This window comes from Muntiacus reevesi, chromosome 14 (genome assembly GCF_963930625.1).
Source record: "Muntiacus reevesi chromosome 14, mMunRee1.1, whole genome shotgun sequence".
Taxonomy (NCBI): domain Eukaryota; kingdom Metazoa; phylum Chordata; class Mammalia; order Artiodactyla; family Cervidae; genus Muntiacus; species Muntiacus reevesi.
In genome coordinates this window covers 4,044,435-4,062,706 of record NC_089262.1, presented here as the reverse complement: position 1 = coordinate 4,062,706, position 18,272 = coordinate 4,044,435, and the positions used below count along the sequence as shown (strand labels likewise).

At 41.5% G+C, this 18,272-nt stretch overlaps 1 protein-coding gene across 2 annotated transcripts in view; it reads right to left on the bottom strand.

The window, feature by feature from the left end:
* ICE1 (interactor of little elongation complex ELL subunit 1) overlaps nucleotides 1-18,272 on the bottom strand; it is a 59,786-nt gene that overhangs the window by 31,578 nt on the left and 9,936 nt on the right. For both annotated transcript variants that reach the window (XM_065905236.1, XM_065905237.1), the window contains exons 2-10: nucleotides 16,740-16,798; nucleotides 16,020-16,054; nucleotides 12,661-12,679; nucleotides 11,771-11,882; nucleotides 9,785-9,861; nucleotides 8,815-8,852; nucleotides 6,756-6,838; nucleotides 6,503-6,542; nucleotides 6,369-6,425 (exon numbers count right to left, since the gene is read on the bottom strand). In XM_065905236.1, the coding sequence (XP_065761308.1) occupies nucleotides 6,369-6,425; nucleotides 6,503-6,542; nucleotides 6,756-6,838; nucleotides 8,815-8,852; nucleotides 9,785-9,861; nucleotides 11,771-11,882; nucleotides 12,661-12,679; nucleotides 16,020-16,054; nucleotides 16,740-16,798 (520 nt within the window). The remainder of the gene's footprint in view (nucleotides 1-6,368; nucleotides 6,426-6,502; nucleotides 6,543-6,755; nucleotides 6,839-8,814; nucleotides 8,853-9,784; nucleotides 9,862-11,770; nucleotides 11,883-12,660; nucleotides 12,680-16,019; nucleotides 16,055-16,739; nucleotides 16,799-18,272) is intronic.

Here is an 18,272-nt window from a genome sequence, read left to right as displayed (position 1 = left end):
CTAGAATGACCAGTACGTATCACCGCTCCATGGATTCTACAAAGAAGAAACAGTATCCGCTCAGTTCCATGAGGTCATCAGAAAAGCCACCAGAGGTGACCAGGCAGTAATTAACTTAGCGGCTTCACGGGTCTTGGGAAATTCTTTAACGGTCTTAAAGGGAAATGAGAGGAGACAAACGTGGGTATAAACACACGGAGAGGCAGAGAGAGTCACCCACACGCCTAGACACACAGAAAGCAGCCTCCACATCTGCAAGGGAAGCGAGGGCTTTGGGATTTCTGGAAATTTCTTTCAGAGGGTCTGAATTCCTAAAGTGGTTAAGAATCACTGGTTCAATTTGAAAGGCAAAGGACAATTGTAACTAAATGAAAGTCATATAACATTAAGAATATCACACTGTGGTTTTAAAGTGAATTTGACACTAAAAATACAAATTCCCCAAAATGTTCCAAGCAAAAAGCATTCATCAAAATATAAACATGTATAGTCTGTGTCAAATACACATAAAAAGACAAGCCACACTACTTAAAATTTAACTGAAAATAGTATTAAATACTTATAATTTCAGGTCACAGAAATTATTAAACAGAATCATTTCTTGAAAACACTGAAATCTTTAAACTAGTTCTAGAGAGGCTAAAAAGATCAATAATAAAAATATCTCCAAGGAATCACAAATTTTGGAACAGGACAGCCCTATTTAACGGCAAACTGCATCACTCTATTAATGAAGTCCACAGAAAGAGGACCAGGACAAATGGGGCAAACTTACAGAACTTGGAAAATTTGGGCATTTCCGACCTTTCCTGACCCAAACTAGCCAGTCACTGTGTGACGTGCATCCATATTTAAGTTTCAAAATTCTATGATCAAGTAGTTTATCTACATTGCGATTAACCTACCTAAAAGCCTGCTTCAAAATACTGTGACCCCCCCTTTGCTTAAACGACCTGACGAGAATCCCTGCTTTACAAATACCCAAAGCAGCAAACAAGGAACCTTAAAAAAACAAAAAAGGTCCTTCTCTATTCTTAGAAGCTATTAACCAGAGCTGTGCCTATTCCAACTGGGCACTCCTTCATTACTTCCAGTCTGACACGAGAGCTATCCAAAACCAGCAAGCAGAAAACAGCCTTCACTGTGGCACCGGGACTTACTCGTGAAAACCCCATCTGGCTCAACCACACACCTTCCCCTGACCTTCTGATAATGTCTCCTTTATCAAACGCCAGGCACCTCTGAGGACAGCTTTCTAGACCTGCCTACTCCACTGACTCGTCAGTGTCCACACGAACGGCACACACCCTTGCAACTGTATTTTAGCATCTGTGCTGGCATGACTCTGGCTCGGTTAATTTACTATATGGGGTCTATTCCTTCTGGTAAGCCTTCCCCATCCAGTGTTAGAGTGTACATTTATAAATTCATGTGGGGAAAATCCCCATCTCTATGCCTTCACTGTTTGGATCCAGGAACACAGCATTTGTGTGCATGTTCAGCCATTTTAGAGCTGTCTTCACAAAGGCAGGCACGCGGCCTCCAGGCACTTCCCCGCGCGTCTGACCGATCTGCGGCCATCTGAGGACGCACTGTTACCCCACCTGCTCTGACAGACGAGTGACGGCCCACCGCGCGTCCTCACGGTGCGCGCCAGCGCCTGCCCGAGCTCCAACACGATTTTCCTGCCCCTACACAGTCGTCACCTCACCCAAAATGAGAGCAGCCCGACCTCTCAGGAGCGCGGACGGCGCCTGCGCCCAGTCTGCTCGGTGCGCAGCGCGCGGGCGACGAGCAGGCTGGCCTGTGCTGGCGGCAGCGCCTGTGCTCTCTGCTTCACCTTCCTCAAGCTCAGCGTGTTTCTCCTACTATTATCTTGTCTTTTGTTTTTCAAATGAGGAATGGATGCTGAATTGAGATGATCCTACCATGTCCCTCTTATCCAGTTGTGGTAGTCCTGAGATAAATCCTAAGTCATAATTTGTCCATATTCTAAATTACTAATAGATGTGAGTTCCTAAAATTTTAGTATTTTCACAGCTTTATTCCTAAGTTACAGAACTCTGAGTCTTAAAGATATGTGAGCATATCTTCACATATATAGTTTTGGTACACGGTTATGCTAGTCTAAAACAATGAGATAGGAAGCAGTCCGTAGTTTTTAAGCCCTAAAGCAAAAATAATAATAAAGACATCAGGTTTTCACTGAAGACCTGCTCACCTGTGAGCCATCTAGATCTTCCATAGTATTAGATCTTTAACTTTTAATTTTCTTATGGCTTATTTCTCTGTTCAGGATATTCCAACAACTGGTCTATGTCAACCTGAGTGTGTTTGCCTACAAAACACTCCATTTTATAAACATGACAAAATCTGAAATTTATAAATTCAGAAATTCTCCAAATCGACAGGTTTCTCAGTCCTGGTACTACTAGGTTTTTCTGCCTTCCTTTCTTGATCAGCTTCGCCAGAGTGGTCAGCTTCAGCAGCGTTGCAGAGACCCAGCCACTCATTTTAGTGGTCCCAAAGTAACCGCTCTGTTTTCCGTTTCATTCACGCATGTTTCCATCTTCATCAATTCCTTCCTTCTATTTTCCTTGCGTTTCTGTTGTATTTTCCTACCTTCTTAAATCATTCATTTTCTGGAATTCTTGCTTCATTTTCTGTAATTCCTGCGTCCTAACTTCACTTACCAGTGGCGCTAGCGGCAAAGAATTTACCTGGGAAAGCAGGAGACCTAAAAAGGCTGTGGGTTCGATCCCTGTGTGGTGAAGCTACCCTGGAAAAGGGCACGGCAAGCCACTCCAGTCCTCTTGCCTGGAGATCCCACAGACAGAGGAGCCTGGCAAGCTACAGCCCATGGGGTGGTAGAGGCAGACAGGCTGAAGCAATGCGGCACACCAGGGTGCGTGTCAGGGACTCTTCCTCTGAGGCTGCCCTGTGTCTATCCTCACACATCCTCACCACATCGCTTAAGACCACGGATCACTCACTGAACACTGGCACTATCTCAAAGATTTTAATAAATGTTGCCTTATTTTTATTTCCAAAACAGTTTAGTATTTCAGCTTTTATCTTTTCTGTTATCCAAGAGCAGTTTATTATGTGTATTCAGTTATCAGTTTTTCAGGAAGGAGGAAGGAAAGATTTTTATTAATATCTTTTGAAATATCTATAACCTAATCTCAGATTGTAGCTTTTTATTCAATAAATAGTCAGCTTTTAGGTATTTTTGACAAGTAGTTTAAAGAATCCCCAGGATGTGGTTTAAGAGTTAAATGTAAATCATCCATCCTGCAATCATGATTCCCATTCCATCTCCCATTTTGCTTGCTTTTACTCTCTATTTCTAACAAACACAATGAAGTCTCTTATGTAGACCGATTTGGCTCTTCCCCCTAGAATATCCAAGCGTTTCACCTAATGCAGTTTTATGCCTAAAGATCAAAAGAGCAGTATCTTCTTGATGAATTGTACTGCTGATCATTCTAGATAGTTCCTTTTAATCCAAGTAAATTCATTCCTAGGTGTGAATTATTCTTTTTCATTTTAAGCCATGTCCAACTCTCGCAACTCCATGGACTGTAGCCCATCAGGCTCTGTGTCCATGGGATTCTCCAGGCAAGAATATTGGAGTGGGTTGCCATTTCCTTCTCCAGGGGATCTTCCTGACCCAGGGATCGAACCCAGGCCCCCTGCATTGCTGGCAGATTCTTTACCAACTGAAATACGAGGGAAGCCCTTTGTGTTATATGACTGCTTTCAAATCAGAATTTGCTTCAACTGAAATTTCTACATCCACCCCCCTCTATTCAATCTTTCAGTGTCATTTGTTTTTAAATGTATTTCCTTTGAACAAGTCAGGGATGGAGACTGTACATAAAAATCATGCTCTACAGTTGGCAGGCTTTTCTACTGTAACTATCACATCAAGGTCCTGATCTTAGAACTTGTCTATCATTTCCTGATCACACTCTCTCTGGAAAGAGTAGCTCTGTTCTCCGCTCTGAGAAGTCCTAGGTGACTATCACAACATCTGGCTCTACGCTCCAAAGTCTCAGATTTCCCCTAACACCTTTTATTTCCTTATCTTTTTACACCACATACTCAGAGATATCCACGATTAAATCCCTCGGCTCATCAAAGCGATCTTCTATTTGCCCACTCAGCAACCCAGCCTTTCCAGCAGGTTCACTCCTACGATCGTGTTTTTAGTATCAGAGAACTCTGCCTCAGACGTCACAGCCGTGGCCTCTGAGGACACGACTTCAGCTGGAGGCGTCCTCTCCCTGTTCACGGCCGACCACTGCTCCCTCAGGGACTGCTCTCCTCGTGCCTGGGGTCTTTCTCTCCTGTCCCTGCTCCTCCTCAGGACAGGAGCACCTCTCACAGCCAGGGCACATCTCTTCAGCCTCCATCCCCAGGGCTGTTCCTCCGGCAACAAACGCAGGTGCTCGTGTCATGAACCTACAGGACACGCCTCCACCAGGAGGGCAAGCAGAGCGGGAATGGCGAGGACCCGCATGGCGTACACATGCCTCACTTTCTGCAAACGGGGGGAGCTAGCCTTCCAAGCGGCACCATTAACCCTGTGTTCTGACAGCCACAGCCGTCCCGGGTCCTGCGTCTCCTAACTCACCAGAAGACCAAACTCGGGCCGCGGCCTGCGGCCAGTCTGGGTCACAGCCCGTGACAGCGTGCAGCCGGACGGCGGCAGACCTCCCACCCGTCAGTCACGCGGCGCCTCCTCGCCCCACACCACGCCCGCTGGGGACACCAGGCTCCTGCAGTCAAAGCCTGCTTTTGGAGGGCTGCTACTTCCTCTGCGACTTGGGATTTCATCACCAATTGCCACCATCTGCTTTATACCTTCCTCAATCATTGTTAGCACTTTTTAACTATTCTTTTTTTTAATCTTCTGCCATCTTTAGATAAGGAATGTGAAAGAAAGCCAGGCCAACACAGAACTCAGGCAGTCTTTTCAAAAGTGAAGCCGGCCCAATGCTCTTTCTAACTCATAATGTCCTTCAGAAGTCCAGTATTAACAGAGGGAAGTATTAAAGACATACTTAAGCACTGGGAATTAAACCCATCAAGCTCCACAGCGCAATAATCAGCAGATTCCTAAAGACTTCATTTATTTGGAAAAAGTAAAATAAACAATATCCTTTCCCTCACAGAGAGGATATAGTTACAAAAAAAAAAAAGATTTTACTAGTTCTAGTAAAACTAGTAAGTAGCTCTTTGACGAAAAATCAGAACGTGAGACTAGCGAGCAACGACGGAAGGGGGTGAGGGTTCTATTTTAAACAGTAAGGCCTGATAACGGCCGACTCCTAAAACTGAGACGGCCAAACTCAAGGGCTGGCCGTCAGCGGGCAAAGCCAAGCGCTGCCCAGCCCTCGCTTTCCCTCAGCAGCACAGTATGCAAAAGTCTCCACACCTCGGAGCAGGAGGAGCCAAAGACACATGGAATCACATATCAGTGATAGTGACAAACGGAATCAGGCCCCAGGCAGCTGAAACATGTCAACTGTTAGTCTAGCCTGAAGCCTTGAACTGTGGACTAAAAAAATAAAAAAAAATTAAAGGAAGGAATAAAGGTAAAGGAGACTTCTGAAGAGATACTACATACCTGAACAAAACAATGTGTTTTTAATGATTTCCATTTGGAAAAAACATGGGTGACATGAAAATACCATTATTTACTTACCATTTTGAACTTATCTCTACCAAAAAAGTATGAGATAGCAGAGCAGAAATTCATAACTTTTTCTGAACTGAGAATGAAACCACAAAGAAGGGAAGCATACGGCCAAAGGTCCTGCAACAGGTGGAAGTGGTGATGTGATCCCCGGGGGCCCCACTTCTCGTATCTCGCCTCCAGTCATGCGGCAGCGGGTCCAGCGTGCAACGAGTGGGGCGCGGGGCACCCTGCTCCCGGAGGACCACCGCACCCTCCGTGGGACGTCCAGGCTTCCCCAGGTCTTCTGTCTGCCAAAAACACCCTGTGGGGCTCGGACTCCATGGGCTCCCTGCCTGCCTTTAACCACATCTATGTAACTGGCACCTAAGAAACCAAGCATTAACTTGATAGACTGTAACCTAACGAGGAAACTCTACTTATTTATTGCAAAGTGTGGAAAGTATACCTCTCCCAGCCTTTTGACTCTTTCATTCACTGGATTATTTTACCAGACAGCAAGGTTACAGATCTAATGATGACAGGAAACAGGAGATGGTTTCTTCTAATAAAAATCACTTACACGCCCTGGAATCCCTTACCCCATAGGTAAGAGTAACAAGCAACCTCCCAAACCACTAAAAGAAATACACGGAGATTAAAACTAAATTTGTAATATACTCACTTTTATCGATGCTTCCGCAAGAATCACTTGAAATTTGTGTTCCAATATGTCTCAATTCTAAAACGTGGGGGAAAACAGTTAGAATAATGTGTGTCGAAACAGCATTTTTAAGTAAGCATTAACTGAATACTCACCCCTTTCATTTCTCTGTTTAGAAAATTCGTCAAGTCTTTCCTGTGAAAACAAAACAGAAGCAGGGATCACAGTGGATACAGGAGGGCAGCTATGTAGGACGGGATGTACAGGGGCGGCCCAGAGGCGCCCCTCACGGCCCCCACGTCTCTGGGAGCATCTAACTCTGCATGATGGGGACCCACGCGCTGAGAGAGGACACGAACAGGCCGGAGAGAAGAGCTGAACATAGGCGGCACTGCTGTGACCTATTACCTGTGTCTTCTTAAATTCCTTTTCAAGTATTTTCTTTTCATTCCTTAGTTGCTTGAAGTCCTGAGTTTGCTTGACAGCAGCCTCTTTATTTAAAGAGTACAGTGAAGTAAAAGAGAAAAATAATTTACCAAATTTATAAGTACCGTTGATGAAATACTCAAAAAACCTACTGAGAGCTTTTCTCAATTTTTCCCCAAATTTGAAACAGATTTTGTAAAGTTACCGTTCTTTCAGTATTCTGTCGGAGTCAGGAATAAAGGCAGAAACACTTTTGATTAAACTATTATCTACAAAAATGAAGAACTGTCATAGGCCTTAAGAAACCTTTCCAATCCCCAAACAAGCCAACCCAGACCCTTCAGTCAGGCAAAAGGCCACCACACAAGACCTACAGAGGAGAGCCTGTGCTGTGCTCACTCTTCAGCAGCCAGCAACACTCCAGCGCCAGAGACTCGAAAGTGAGGTTCTGCTGAGCAGTGGTTCAGACCCTGCTCTTCATCCAGGGGCAGGGACAGCCTTCCTGGCGTCTACTACACCGCTGTGCGTGCCTGCCCGGAGTCACCCTGCCTCAAGTCAACTCACCCCAAGTGCCGTAACTTTATCACAGAAGTACTTCTAACATGTTTGTGCAGCTCCCCTGTGGACCGAGAGCAAATTCTTAACTCGAGTTTTAGGCTCTGAAGCACCGAAGGGTTCAACTACACTATGAAGAAGCTGGCCAGTACTGACTGCATCTGAATATGTGCACATACAATTGCTATGAGAAGTAAAATCCTATAAACACCATAGAGACAGTCCCCTCCTGACTCCTCTAACAAACTTGTCTATTTTTTCACCTGATTTCTATGTCCTATCACTTACTAGAAACATGTTTCTGTCACATGGAAAATATATTTTTGATTCAAAAGAAGTTTGTTGTAATAGCTTCATACACTCTCACAGGCACTTTGGATCCCTTTAAAACACGTCCTTAAACAGACACGTATCCCCACACACTAGCAACAGAAGGTCACACTGGGAAGAACACTGATGTTGTACTTACTGCCACAATGCTTTTGCAACAACCAAATCAGGGGAAAAGTTGTTACCAAAATATTTAGAGCTTAAGTCTGAAAAACTGGGCTCAATTTAGGCAAGTTAACAACTGGAAACATATTCAGCAACGTCTATTCAAATTCTCAGTTCACACTCAAAAATGAAAATAAACTGTTCTCTGACGGACTCCCGGTTGCCAAGGGGGAGGAGAGAGAGGCAGTGGGAGTGTGGGGTTAGCAATGCCAAATGGTATATCACAGAATGGACACCAGCAAGGTCCTACCACACAGCACAGGGGACTAAACTCAACCTGCTGTGTGGCCCGTAATGGAAAAGAAGATAAAGGATCTTCTTTCTAAAAGCATGTTTATATTATGTGAGTCACTGTGCTGTGTGGCAGAGATTGACACAATGCTATAAATCAACTATACTTCAATAAAAAAATAAATTAAAACCAGCCGTTCTCTGCGGCGGAGCACTAGCGCTGTGGGAGCAGGGCCCACGCGGGCCGGCGAGGCCGCAGGGAGAGGGCGGCCCAGGCCCACGCCTGGCTGAGCGGAGGACCGGGGCAGCGAGGGTCTGCAGGGCTCCGATGCAGGGACCTCACAGAGATCTCTCCACCACGGGAGTCACGATCATCCACATACTCTTTCCTGAGTACTAAGAGGAGTGTCCTTCCCCACTAACCACTGATTTCATCACCAAAAAAATGAGAGGGCCCCGTGAGATTCAACTTTCAAAATTAAGTCCTTGACTGACTGCTGCTGCTTACACAGAACATGTGGGCCATGTTCTGGGTGAACACGTCAAGGACCTGTACGTTCCAGGCCACGACTGTCCAGGAACTGAGAGGAGCGCGGTGCTCACGCTTCTTCCTAAGGGTACCCTTCACGCACTCTCCCAGGGATAAGTCGTCAAAAACCAGGACTGGACTGCCTGACCGAGAACTACAGCCCTGTATAGACACCAATCACCTCTACGAGGATGATGACCTCCATTAGTGGGGTAACAGGGTGCCAATTACCTTCCAGCTTCTTCACTTTGGCTTCTAGTTTCTTCTTCCTGATAACACAATTGTACACATTAACATGGGTAGGAAAGTTATAATGGAAAAAGTATATTACAACTTCACAATTTGTGATACTTTTTTTTAAGTACTAAGATTTATGTAACAAACCGTTAGCCACGACAAGCATCACACACCAACCACTAAAAACACCAACTGTTCAAAAGGCAGAGCAAACCACAGAAACAACAGTATGTTGTTTCCATGCAGTCTGTGGAAAACGGATTTAAAATTCTGATTTTCAGGCAGCGCCACGCCTGGGACGCTTAGATGAGCGTGGACACATAAGCCAAGCTGATGAGTCCAGGTGGCATCCTGATCAGGCGAGGTTGCTTTAAGGAGCATGTCTGGTAGGAACAGTCATACCACCATTTTATAGGAGACGGTGGCTAGAAAACTACATTTTTCAGTTTTAGGAAAGATTTCTGAGTCAGAGAAGGTAGGAAACCCTCTGAGAAAGTCTCTTGAGTTACTGTGAAATAACTTTATGTATAGTTCACAAGTTTTGTAAATGATATGAACATAGTATTAGACTTCAAAACAGTTAACTGACATTTTGGAAGAGCCCTTTGCCTTAATGGACCAAGACACTCATTCCACATAATACGTGTTAAAGGACTTGTACAAAAAAAGGAGACGACAATTATGTTTTCTCTGTGAAAACGTAACGCACACACACACATACAGACAGACAAAAAAACTGCTATGGAGTTTCTTCTTTGTGCAAGCGCTTAACATACGATGGGGTATTTGGTCCTATTAATCCTTCAACATAAAATTTCCAGACATGTGGAAACCAGGGTTGAGAGGCTAATTAACTAATTATGGCCAATAAACCCAAGACAGAAAGAAGACAACACCACTCATATAACATTAGACAGCTTCAAGGCTGAACACCTTATTTTCACAGTAATTTTTAAATACATACTGAGCATCAGTTTTTAAGCATTCTTCTTTCACACGAGCATATTCCCAATGAGTGTCCTGATACAACTTTAGAGAACTCTGGAAAAGAAATTTTATATATTGAAAATTTTTTTTAATATATTGAAATTTACATATTGATTGACATTCACCAATGTGAAAGTCACTGACTATCAGTGATAACTCATTTTGACCTTGATAAGCTAAATCATTATCATTTAATAGTATGAAATTAACCAAATGAATAAATATGTTTAGGCAGGAAACCAAAGTACAATTCATTGAACACATTAACAGATATAACCAAACTCTCAACAGAGGTAACATGATTAACAGTTTAGTCAAACAGAGCTATGAAATTTAAAATATGCTAATTTTAAGGTAAATCCAAATCTTCATAACATCGAATAGTTAGTATTTTTGTCTCAACCAATTAGAATTCAACAACCCTAGAGCAATCTTTGAGCTTAATAAATGTAAACTACTATTACCCCTGGGCTTCCCCAGGTGGCTCAGTGGTAAAGAATTCACCTGCCAATGCAGGAGATGCAGGTTCGATCCCTGGGTCAGGAAGATGCCCTGGAGTAGGAAATGACAACACACTCCAGTATTTTTGCCTGTAAAATCCCAGGGATAGAGGAACCTGGCAACAGTCTATGGGGTTGCAAAGAGTCAGATACAACTGAGCAACTAAACAACAACAACAATTATTACCACTGTGCAAAAATATCCATCATGACACTTACTGATAACTGGGGGGAGTATGTTCACACCAATCAACAGGCATACCTACAGGCATCATGGAATGGGAAAGAAACATACTGAGCCTGATTACACAGTTCACCTATACACACAGTTCCTCAACTGCCAGAGCTCAGAGAGACAGTCTTTATGACCCCTGTTTACAGATAAGGGGCCTGAGGATTCAGAAGCTGAGGAATTCTTTGAAAGTCAAAGTGAAGAATTGACTGTTGAGGGTTTATTATTCAACTCAGACTCCAGTATTAACGTTTCTTCTCAGGAATGGCTGATGACATTACTTTGTCATCAGACAGACAAAATTCAGCATGATTGTTTACCTTTCACCACACAGATAAATATATAATACTTTCTAAACAAACAGGAAATCAATCACTGTTGAAGTAGGAAAACCTCGGTTTTCCTTATGGAACAACATGAAGACCAAGAGGCCAAGTGCTATCAGGTCGAGACAGGAACCAGCGTGGCTACCACTTGTCTCATGCTAAACACCTAACTATCAGCTTCAGAGTTTTTAATCTGTAAAAGCCATAAATTGTCTTCTAGAGCTCCAGCAAGAGTAACATGAATTTTATATTAAAAAATAAGTTTATAGCACTTAAAATTGTTTTATTGCAGCTGGGTTTTGAAACGGAGAACCTTATTTTTACCTCATTTTTCTAAGTTTAAGTCTGCACTTTGGCATGCTATTTTACACTTATATGCTGTGCTTAGTCGCTCAGTTGTATCCGACTCTTTGCGACCCCATGGACTGCAGCCCGCCAGGCTCCTTTCTCCATGACGATTCTCCAGGCAAGAATACTGGAGTGGATTGCCATGCCCTCCTCCAGGGGATCTTACCAAGCCAGGGATCAAACCCACGTCTTCCACATTGCAGGTAGATTGTTTACTGTCTGAGCCACCACAATGACAGAAAGAAAAACAGAAGAAGCAAGCAATGCAGGGCACAAAGTCATACAAATTCACAGCTAAAAGGTTCTTCTACTAAATCTCTCCAAAAGCACAAGCAACTAATACAGCATTCCATTAATCACTAATAATTACTGTGAAGGAATGAGGCATCAGTCAACTAGTTCAACGTTCTCTAAGGACAGCAGTACACCTAAGAGTCCTGACTATCATTTCTCTCTCCTTTGTTAAGATATATGACGTCCCCTTATCCCAATGATAGTAAATAAGCAGATCTTACTTTATTCAAGATAAACCTTTGTAGGAAAATTAGTTTAGGTACCTTTTTCTCTTCTAATTCGGCTTTTAAAAATCCCAGTTCTTCCTGACACTTTTGCAGAGGAGAAATTTTTTGAAGCATCTGCTCCACTTGGTGATGCAGAGTACTATTCTCTCTAAAAATGGACAATATATTATTAAAGTTATTATGAGAAGTACCTATGGAGAATTATTAAATATATCTACTGGTGAGTTTCAAACTTTTTTTCTAAAAACAAAAAAGAAAGTAAGAATCTCTTTTTAAATGCATTCTATTTATTTTGGTATTTTAAAATACGAAAATTACTTACATATCACTTTATATTTCTTTGACATGACTCTATTTCTAATAAAAGTACAGCAAAAGCTATCTGAGAAGCAAACACCAGAGGCCCTCAATCCCTTGAAGAACACAAGAATACTGGGACTGTCTGTCAAGTGATGTGGCTCTTCCAATAATAAATGTATCACCACTGATTTAAATTAAATGACAAGCAGCTTTGTGATTCATTTTATAACCACAGTTTGCCTTCTTCTAATTGGTAAGAGTAATCAATAGTGTTGCATACAACACTACTAAATTCTAAGTAAGGCTATTTTAAATTATTTAAAATATACACAGTAAACAACCACATTAAATTGTCCAATTCACAGAGACAATAGCTGATAGCAATAAGCTTCATCTCAAGCCACACGGTCAGTAAAAGTAACTGAAAAACCAAACCTTAGGCCGTAATTTGAGACCTCAGTAAGAATTCATTTAGACAACAGGAAGGAAAATGTACATCTTTTATTATGAGCACTCAAAAAAGCCTACATAATGGGTCAATTCTATGTGGCACTTTGTTGAATTTGTGTAGAAATCTAGTCCAGTAAATGTCTACCCCAAATTGACTGTGAAAAGAGGTAGCTTACCTTCTTGCAAACTGCAGCTGTAAAACTTGTTAAAGAAAACTGTGAAAACTTTATCTACAGGTACCGGTCTGAAGATAAAACTCCCTTTAAAACTGTAATAATCTGTGTTCAATACACATACAGGTAAGATCATAATTCCTAGAATACAAGATCCAAAGTTCCACCTATAACATACAATAAAAAGCTTTTTACTGAGCTACTCCTAATTTACAACATTACCGTCAAACCATATACTTCTCTAAATTAAAAGATTCTTGATTAATTGTATGATTAATATGAAATTCCAGACAAAAGCAAAGACAAAGGAATAAACAACTAATGAAAATGACTCTGAATCCCCACACATCCTGCCTTTCCTTTCTCAGAGTCCAGAGCACAGTTCCAGCAAACAAGAGGTACATACTTACTAAAATCGTACACATGCATGTATCTATATGTTTAATGAACACAGGTGGCTCAGATGGTAATCAGCCTACAATGTGGGGGATCTGAGAAGAGAAATACAGGGAGAACATAAAATCTAAAAAACCTTTCACTTTTACAATCTGCACAATTTGATAACTTCATTTCCCATCACGCTGCCAGTAAAATATTACCGAAGACAGCAGTTTCATCTCCTGTAAAACCCTACTCTCATATCACAATACAGAAATACCTGTGGGTCATAACATGTCTTTACCCTCCTCTATGATAACATAAACTTCTAACCAAGTGTATTTTATTCATCCTAAATTACTGCAATCTTTGCAAGAAAGAAAAATTCACAAAAATTTCCGATGAAATAAAATATACCCTCTGTCCTATAAAAGAGAAACTAATAAACAAGAATGACACAAAAGAGTACAGAAAGGAAACTAAGCAAGGTGAAAAGACGACCCTCAGAATGGGAGAAAATAACAGCAAATCAAACAACTGACAGAGGACTAATCTGCAAAATATACAAGCAGCTCATATAACTCAATACCAGAAAAACAAACAAGCCAATCAAAACGTGGGAGAAAGACCTAAACAGATGTTTCTCTAAAGAAGACATACAGATGGCTAACAAACACATGAAAAGATGCTCAACATTGCTCATTATCAGAGAAATGCAAGTCAAAACTACAATGAGATATCACCTCACACTGGTCAGAGTGGCCATCACCAAAAAGTCTACAAACGATAAATGCTGGAGAGGATATGGAGAAGAGGGAACACTCTTGCACTACTGGTGGGAATGTAAATTGATACAGCCACTATGGAAGATGGTATGGAGATTCCTTAAAAAACTAGGAATAAAAACTCGGTCATACGGTGACATGACCCAGCAATCCCACTCCTAGGCATATACCCTGAGGAAACCAAAATTGGAAGAGACACATGTATCCCACTGTTCACTGCAGCACTATTTACAATAGCTAGAACATGGAAGCAACTTAGATGTCCGTCGACAGATGAATGGATAAAGAAGTTGTGGAACACACACGCAATGGAATATTACTCAGCCATAAAAAGGAACACATCTGAGTTCTAATGAGGTGGATAAACCTAGAACCTATTATACAGCGTGAAGTAGAGTCAGAAAGAGAAAGATAAATACTGTATTCTAAAACATATATACGGAATCTAGAAAAACAGTACTGAAGAATTGTTATTTACAGGGCAACAATGGAGAATCAGACAGAGAATACTTATGGACGTGGGGAGAGGGGAGGAGAGGGCGAGACGCATGGAAAGAGTAACACGGAAACCTACATTACCATACGTAAAATAGACAGCCAGCGGGAGTTTGCTATGAGGCTCAGGAAACTCAAACAGCGGCTCAGTATCAACCTAGAGGGGTGGGATGGGGAGGGAGATGGGAGGGAGGTTCAGAAGGGCGGGGATACATGTGCACCTATGGCTGATTCACATTAAAGGCATGACAGAAAACAGCAAAATTCTGTAAAGCAAGTATCCTTCAATAAAAAATAATTAAAAAAAAAAAAAAGAGCGCAGAATCAAGTCACATAAGATGCCATATTAAACCTACAGCACTGGCACCTCAGGTTGCAGAGTAAACAACCGCATACTTGAGGTACAATGAATACACACTGTGAGCAAATGTCAGGTGTGTTTACTTATTTATTTTTTAATCTCTATTTACCCGTAGTTGAGGCTGAAGCAGATCACCCCATTATAGGGGAAATTCAAGAATAAGTTTTATCAATTTTTAATAGACTATTCTAATAAATTTCATAAAGTTTAGGAAACTAGCTCAATAATTTCCCTGCTGGATGACATTTGTTATTACCTCAAAAAGTTGATACCATTTCTTCCAGAAAGGATACAAAGAGCACATATTTGCCTCAGACTGGAATTAACTGCCTATTTCCCTATTTTGCTAATTAAAGGTGTTTATGGTTTCCACACAGCTTTCAAAACCAAAGATATTACTCTTTAAGTAACATAGATTTATAGTTAAATAGACGGACAGTTTCTATAAATAAAACACAAGAGGAGATTTTCAGAGGCCTGTTGTTTTAAATGTAAAAATTCAGATACTAAAGAGATTGAATGCTATGCCTTGATTTTATTACTCCAATGATACAAATCAGGTATGGTGGTGCCAACACAAACCAGTAACTGATGATCACATGTGAGTTTAGGAATGCCAGAAACAAAACTGAAACCAGTCTCGGGTTAGTGCAAAACCTAAATCGCAGCGCTTGCCCCAACACTGACGCTGGAGCTGCAGGTCAGCGAATCCCTAAAAACACGGATGTGCCTTGTCATAGGAGAGGCTTAAGTATTAGCACACGCTGTGGCAGAGCAACGGGGCACAGTCCCCCCTTTCAAGAAAACACAGAGGCCGCTTTGCGCCAGACGGCTCCCAGACAAGCGGGCACTCAGAGCCCAGGACTGTCCAGGGGATACAGAAGTCCACCATGCCTCGGCAGGTATTTATTACTCTCCACAAATCACAAAGCTAAGGAACCAAAGCTACCCTTCCAACACTCTGATACTCCTATAGTACACTTCTTACAGAAACTCCCAAATCTCACAGCATCATCTCAGCTTCATGTTACTCCTAAACCTAAAGAGCACAGGGCTGTCCTCAGTGCAAATGACAAAGACCGACTCTTGATAAAGCTTACAAAACTTCAGAGAATCAGAATTAATGACAAAAACAAAACATTCAAAAAAAAAAATTCTACAACAAGGAGACGAGCAGCCTTGATTTAGCATGTGTCTAGAGGAGAAGACAGCTGCTCACTGCACTTATTAGAGGCACTTCCTGCTTTGAATCTGTAAATACCACTTCCCAAAGGATAATCATGAAAATTCTCACATTTTTTACATTCTTAAAAATTCAAAGGAAAAAGCCAGTAAAAGGATATCATCACATTTCTTCTGATATTCTGTTAACAAATTACTGCAACAAAGAAAAGAGTTATGTTACTTTTCAAACTGGAAAACATACTATGTTTCAAACATATTTGAAAATGTACAAGGAACTCTCCTTCCTAGGTTTCCTACAACAAACTTATGTTTAATCTATTATACATGTGCATATGCAGATACAGCACCTTAAATTCCGTAAAAGCACTGCATATATTTGAGTTTTTAATTTAAAATTCCTTTGATGTAAATACTATCTTCGCCCAAAACTTCCTGTGATTTTTAAAGGATTAAAAAAACAATCTCACACTGTGACCATGAACTACCACAAGGAAATCTATCCAGTCCTAAAGCTATGAAGGCTTTCAAGAATTTTTAAAGCTCTTAGAATTTTGAACATTTCCAGCCGAGCAGAAATGATGTCCTAGCTAGCCCCTGAGCTTTGTCGGAAAGGTCTGAGAGCACTGGGAGTGCCCGGTGGTCCAGCGAGCTAAGACCCTGCAAGCCACACACTGTGGCCACACACCAGAGAAGCATGCACGCCCGGACCCCCCAGAGGCCAGGCCAGGCCCGAGGACCTCACGCTCCCCGCAGCAGCACTCAGGCCCCGGGCAAGCAACCCCAGGTCCACCCTCAGCCCAGGGCGCTACCACCACCACCTGCTCCAGCGTGTACGTCAGGTGCGTGGAGTTCGGCCAAACGCATGAAAACATACTCACTCTGTGTTAATAATTTTTTGCTTCAAGGTAATTAATGCGTCAACGTATTCATTCAAATTCTGGAAGAAAAAAAGCTGCAGTTAGCTATTTGTTTTTATAATATAAGCTTTTCTATAACATTTATGATAAAATATAAACAGATGGCTCACTATATTACACAAACACAGAAACATGTCTACGCTGTATATGAGCCCCAGGGGTACTGTGTGTGACCCGGGCCCGCTGCACCGCGCAGAAGCGCCTTCTCTGCCTGGATGGCAGCGCTCTGAGAGCAAGATGCTCTGACTGCATGCTTTCTCACTGTGACAGCTCAATAAGCAGTCACTGTTTTAGTTCACTCACTACTATTAACCACCAGCCTACACTTCACTCCGCGTTATTTCCAAAAGGACTTAATCCAAAAATACATGTAAATTCTTAAAAACACCAAACAATGAAAAATAACATGGCAAAGGCAAATAGGAATATTAAAACAGGGCCAAAAGTCAGTGAAGTTTCTTTTTACAAGGATCTATTTTATACTTTAGGGACAGCTACAAATTTGGCTCTAAATTATTGCTATCAATTTGATGGAAAAAATTGACTGTTCAAAATGCTCCTAATACCTAAAATTGAACAGATTTTTCTTAAGTGACTTTTTCCTTTAATGTCTCCTTTTTTCACTGATAAAGATTTCAGTAATAAGAACTTATTTTTCATGTTATCCACAAAATGTCTTTTTCTATCTAATCTTCTTTTGAGAATTACAGAACAATTTCCCTTCATACTAACATGTGCATTTTCTTTGCAGTCATACACGTAACATTTATTGAAAAAAATCTACACATCAAAACAAAAAGTATGTATCATCTTATAATCACACCACCTGTCAAAAGTCACTCTTACTTTTTGTATATATCCTTTCAGAACTGTCAATGTATATTTAAAAGATCTTTGGATGTACTCAATTCACCAATTCTCCACTGAAGACCAGGTTGGGTCCTTTTCAGTCTTTACCATATTGTTAACAATACACTGGGCAATATATTTTCTTGCCCAGTTTACTGGGAGACACACCTATCTTCAAATCCAAACAGGCTCCCTGCATTAGTGATAGCTGGAAGCTCGATCATCTCAGAGCCGTGTTTTTCATTTATATTTCTTCACGAGTGAAGTTGAGAAATTGCCCTTATTTCTTCTGGCCATTCTTAGAAAAAATTTTAAAAGCTATTAACAGTTAAAAACAGACACCCACTAGGATGGCTAAAATCAAAATGACAGATAATAACAAGTGCTGGTGAGCATGCAGAGAAGCTGGGACTCTCCTAACACTGCTGGTGGAACAGGAAATGTACAGCTGCTGTGGAAAATAATTTCACAGCTCCTCAAAATGTTGAACAGGTAACTATATGACTAAGCAATTCCACTTCAAGGTATACACCCAGAAGTGAAAACATATGTCCATGCCAAGTTTGTACACTCTTATTTAAAGTGCTTCCCAGGTAGCGCTAGGTGTAAAGAACTTGCCTACTAATGCAGGAGACTCGGGTTTGA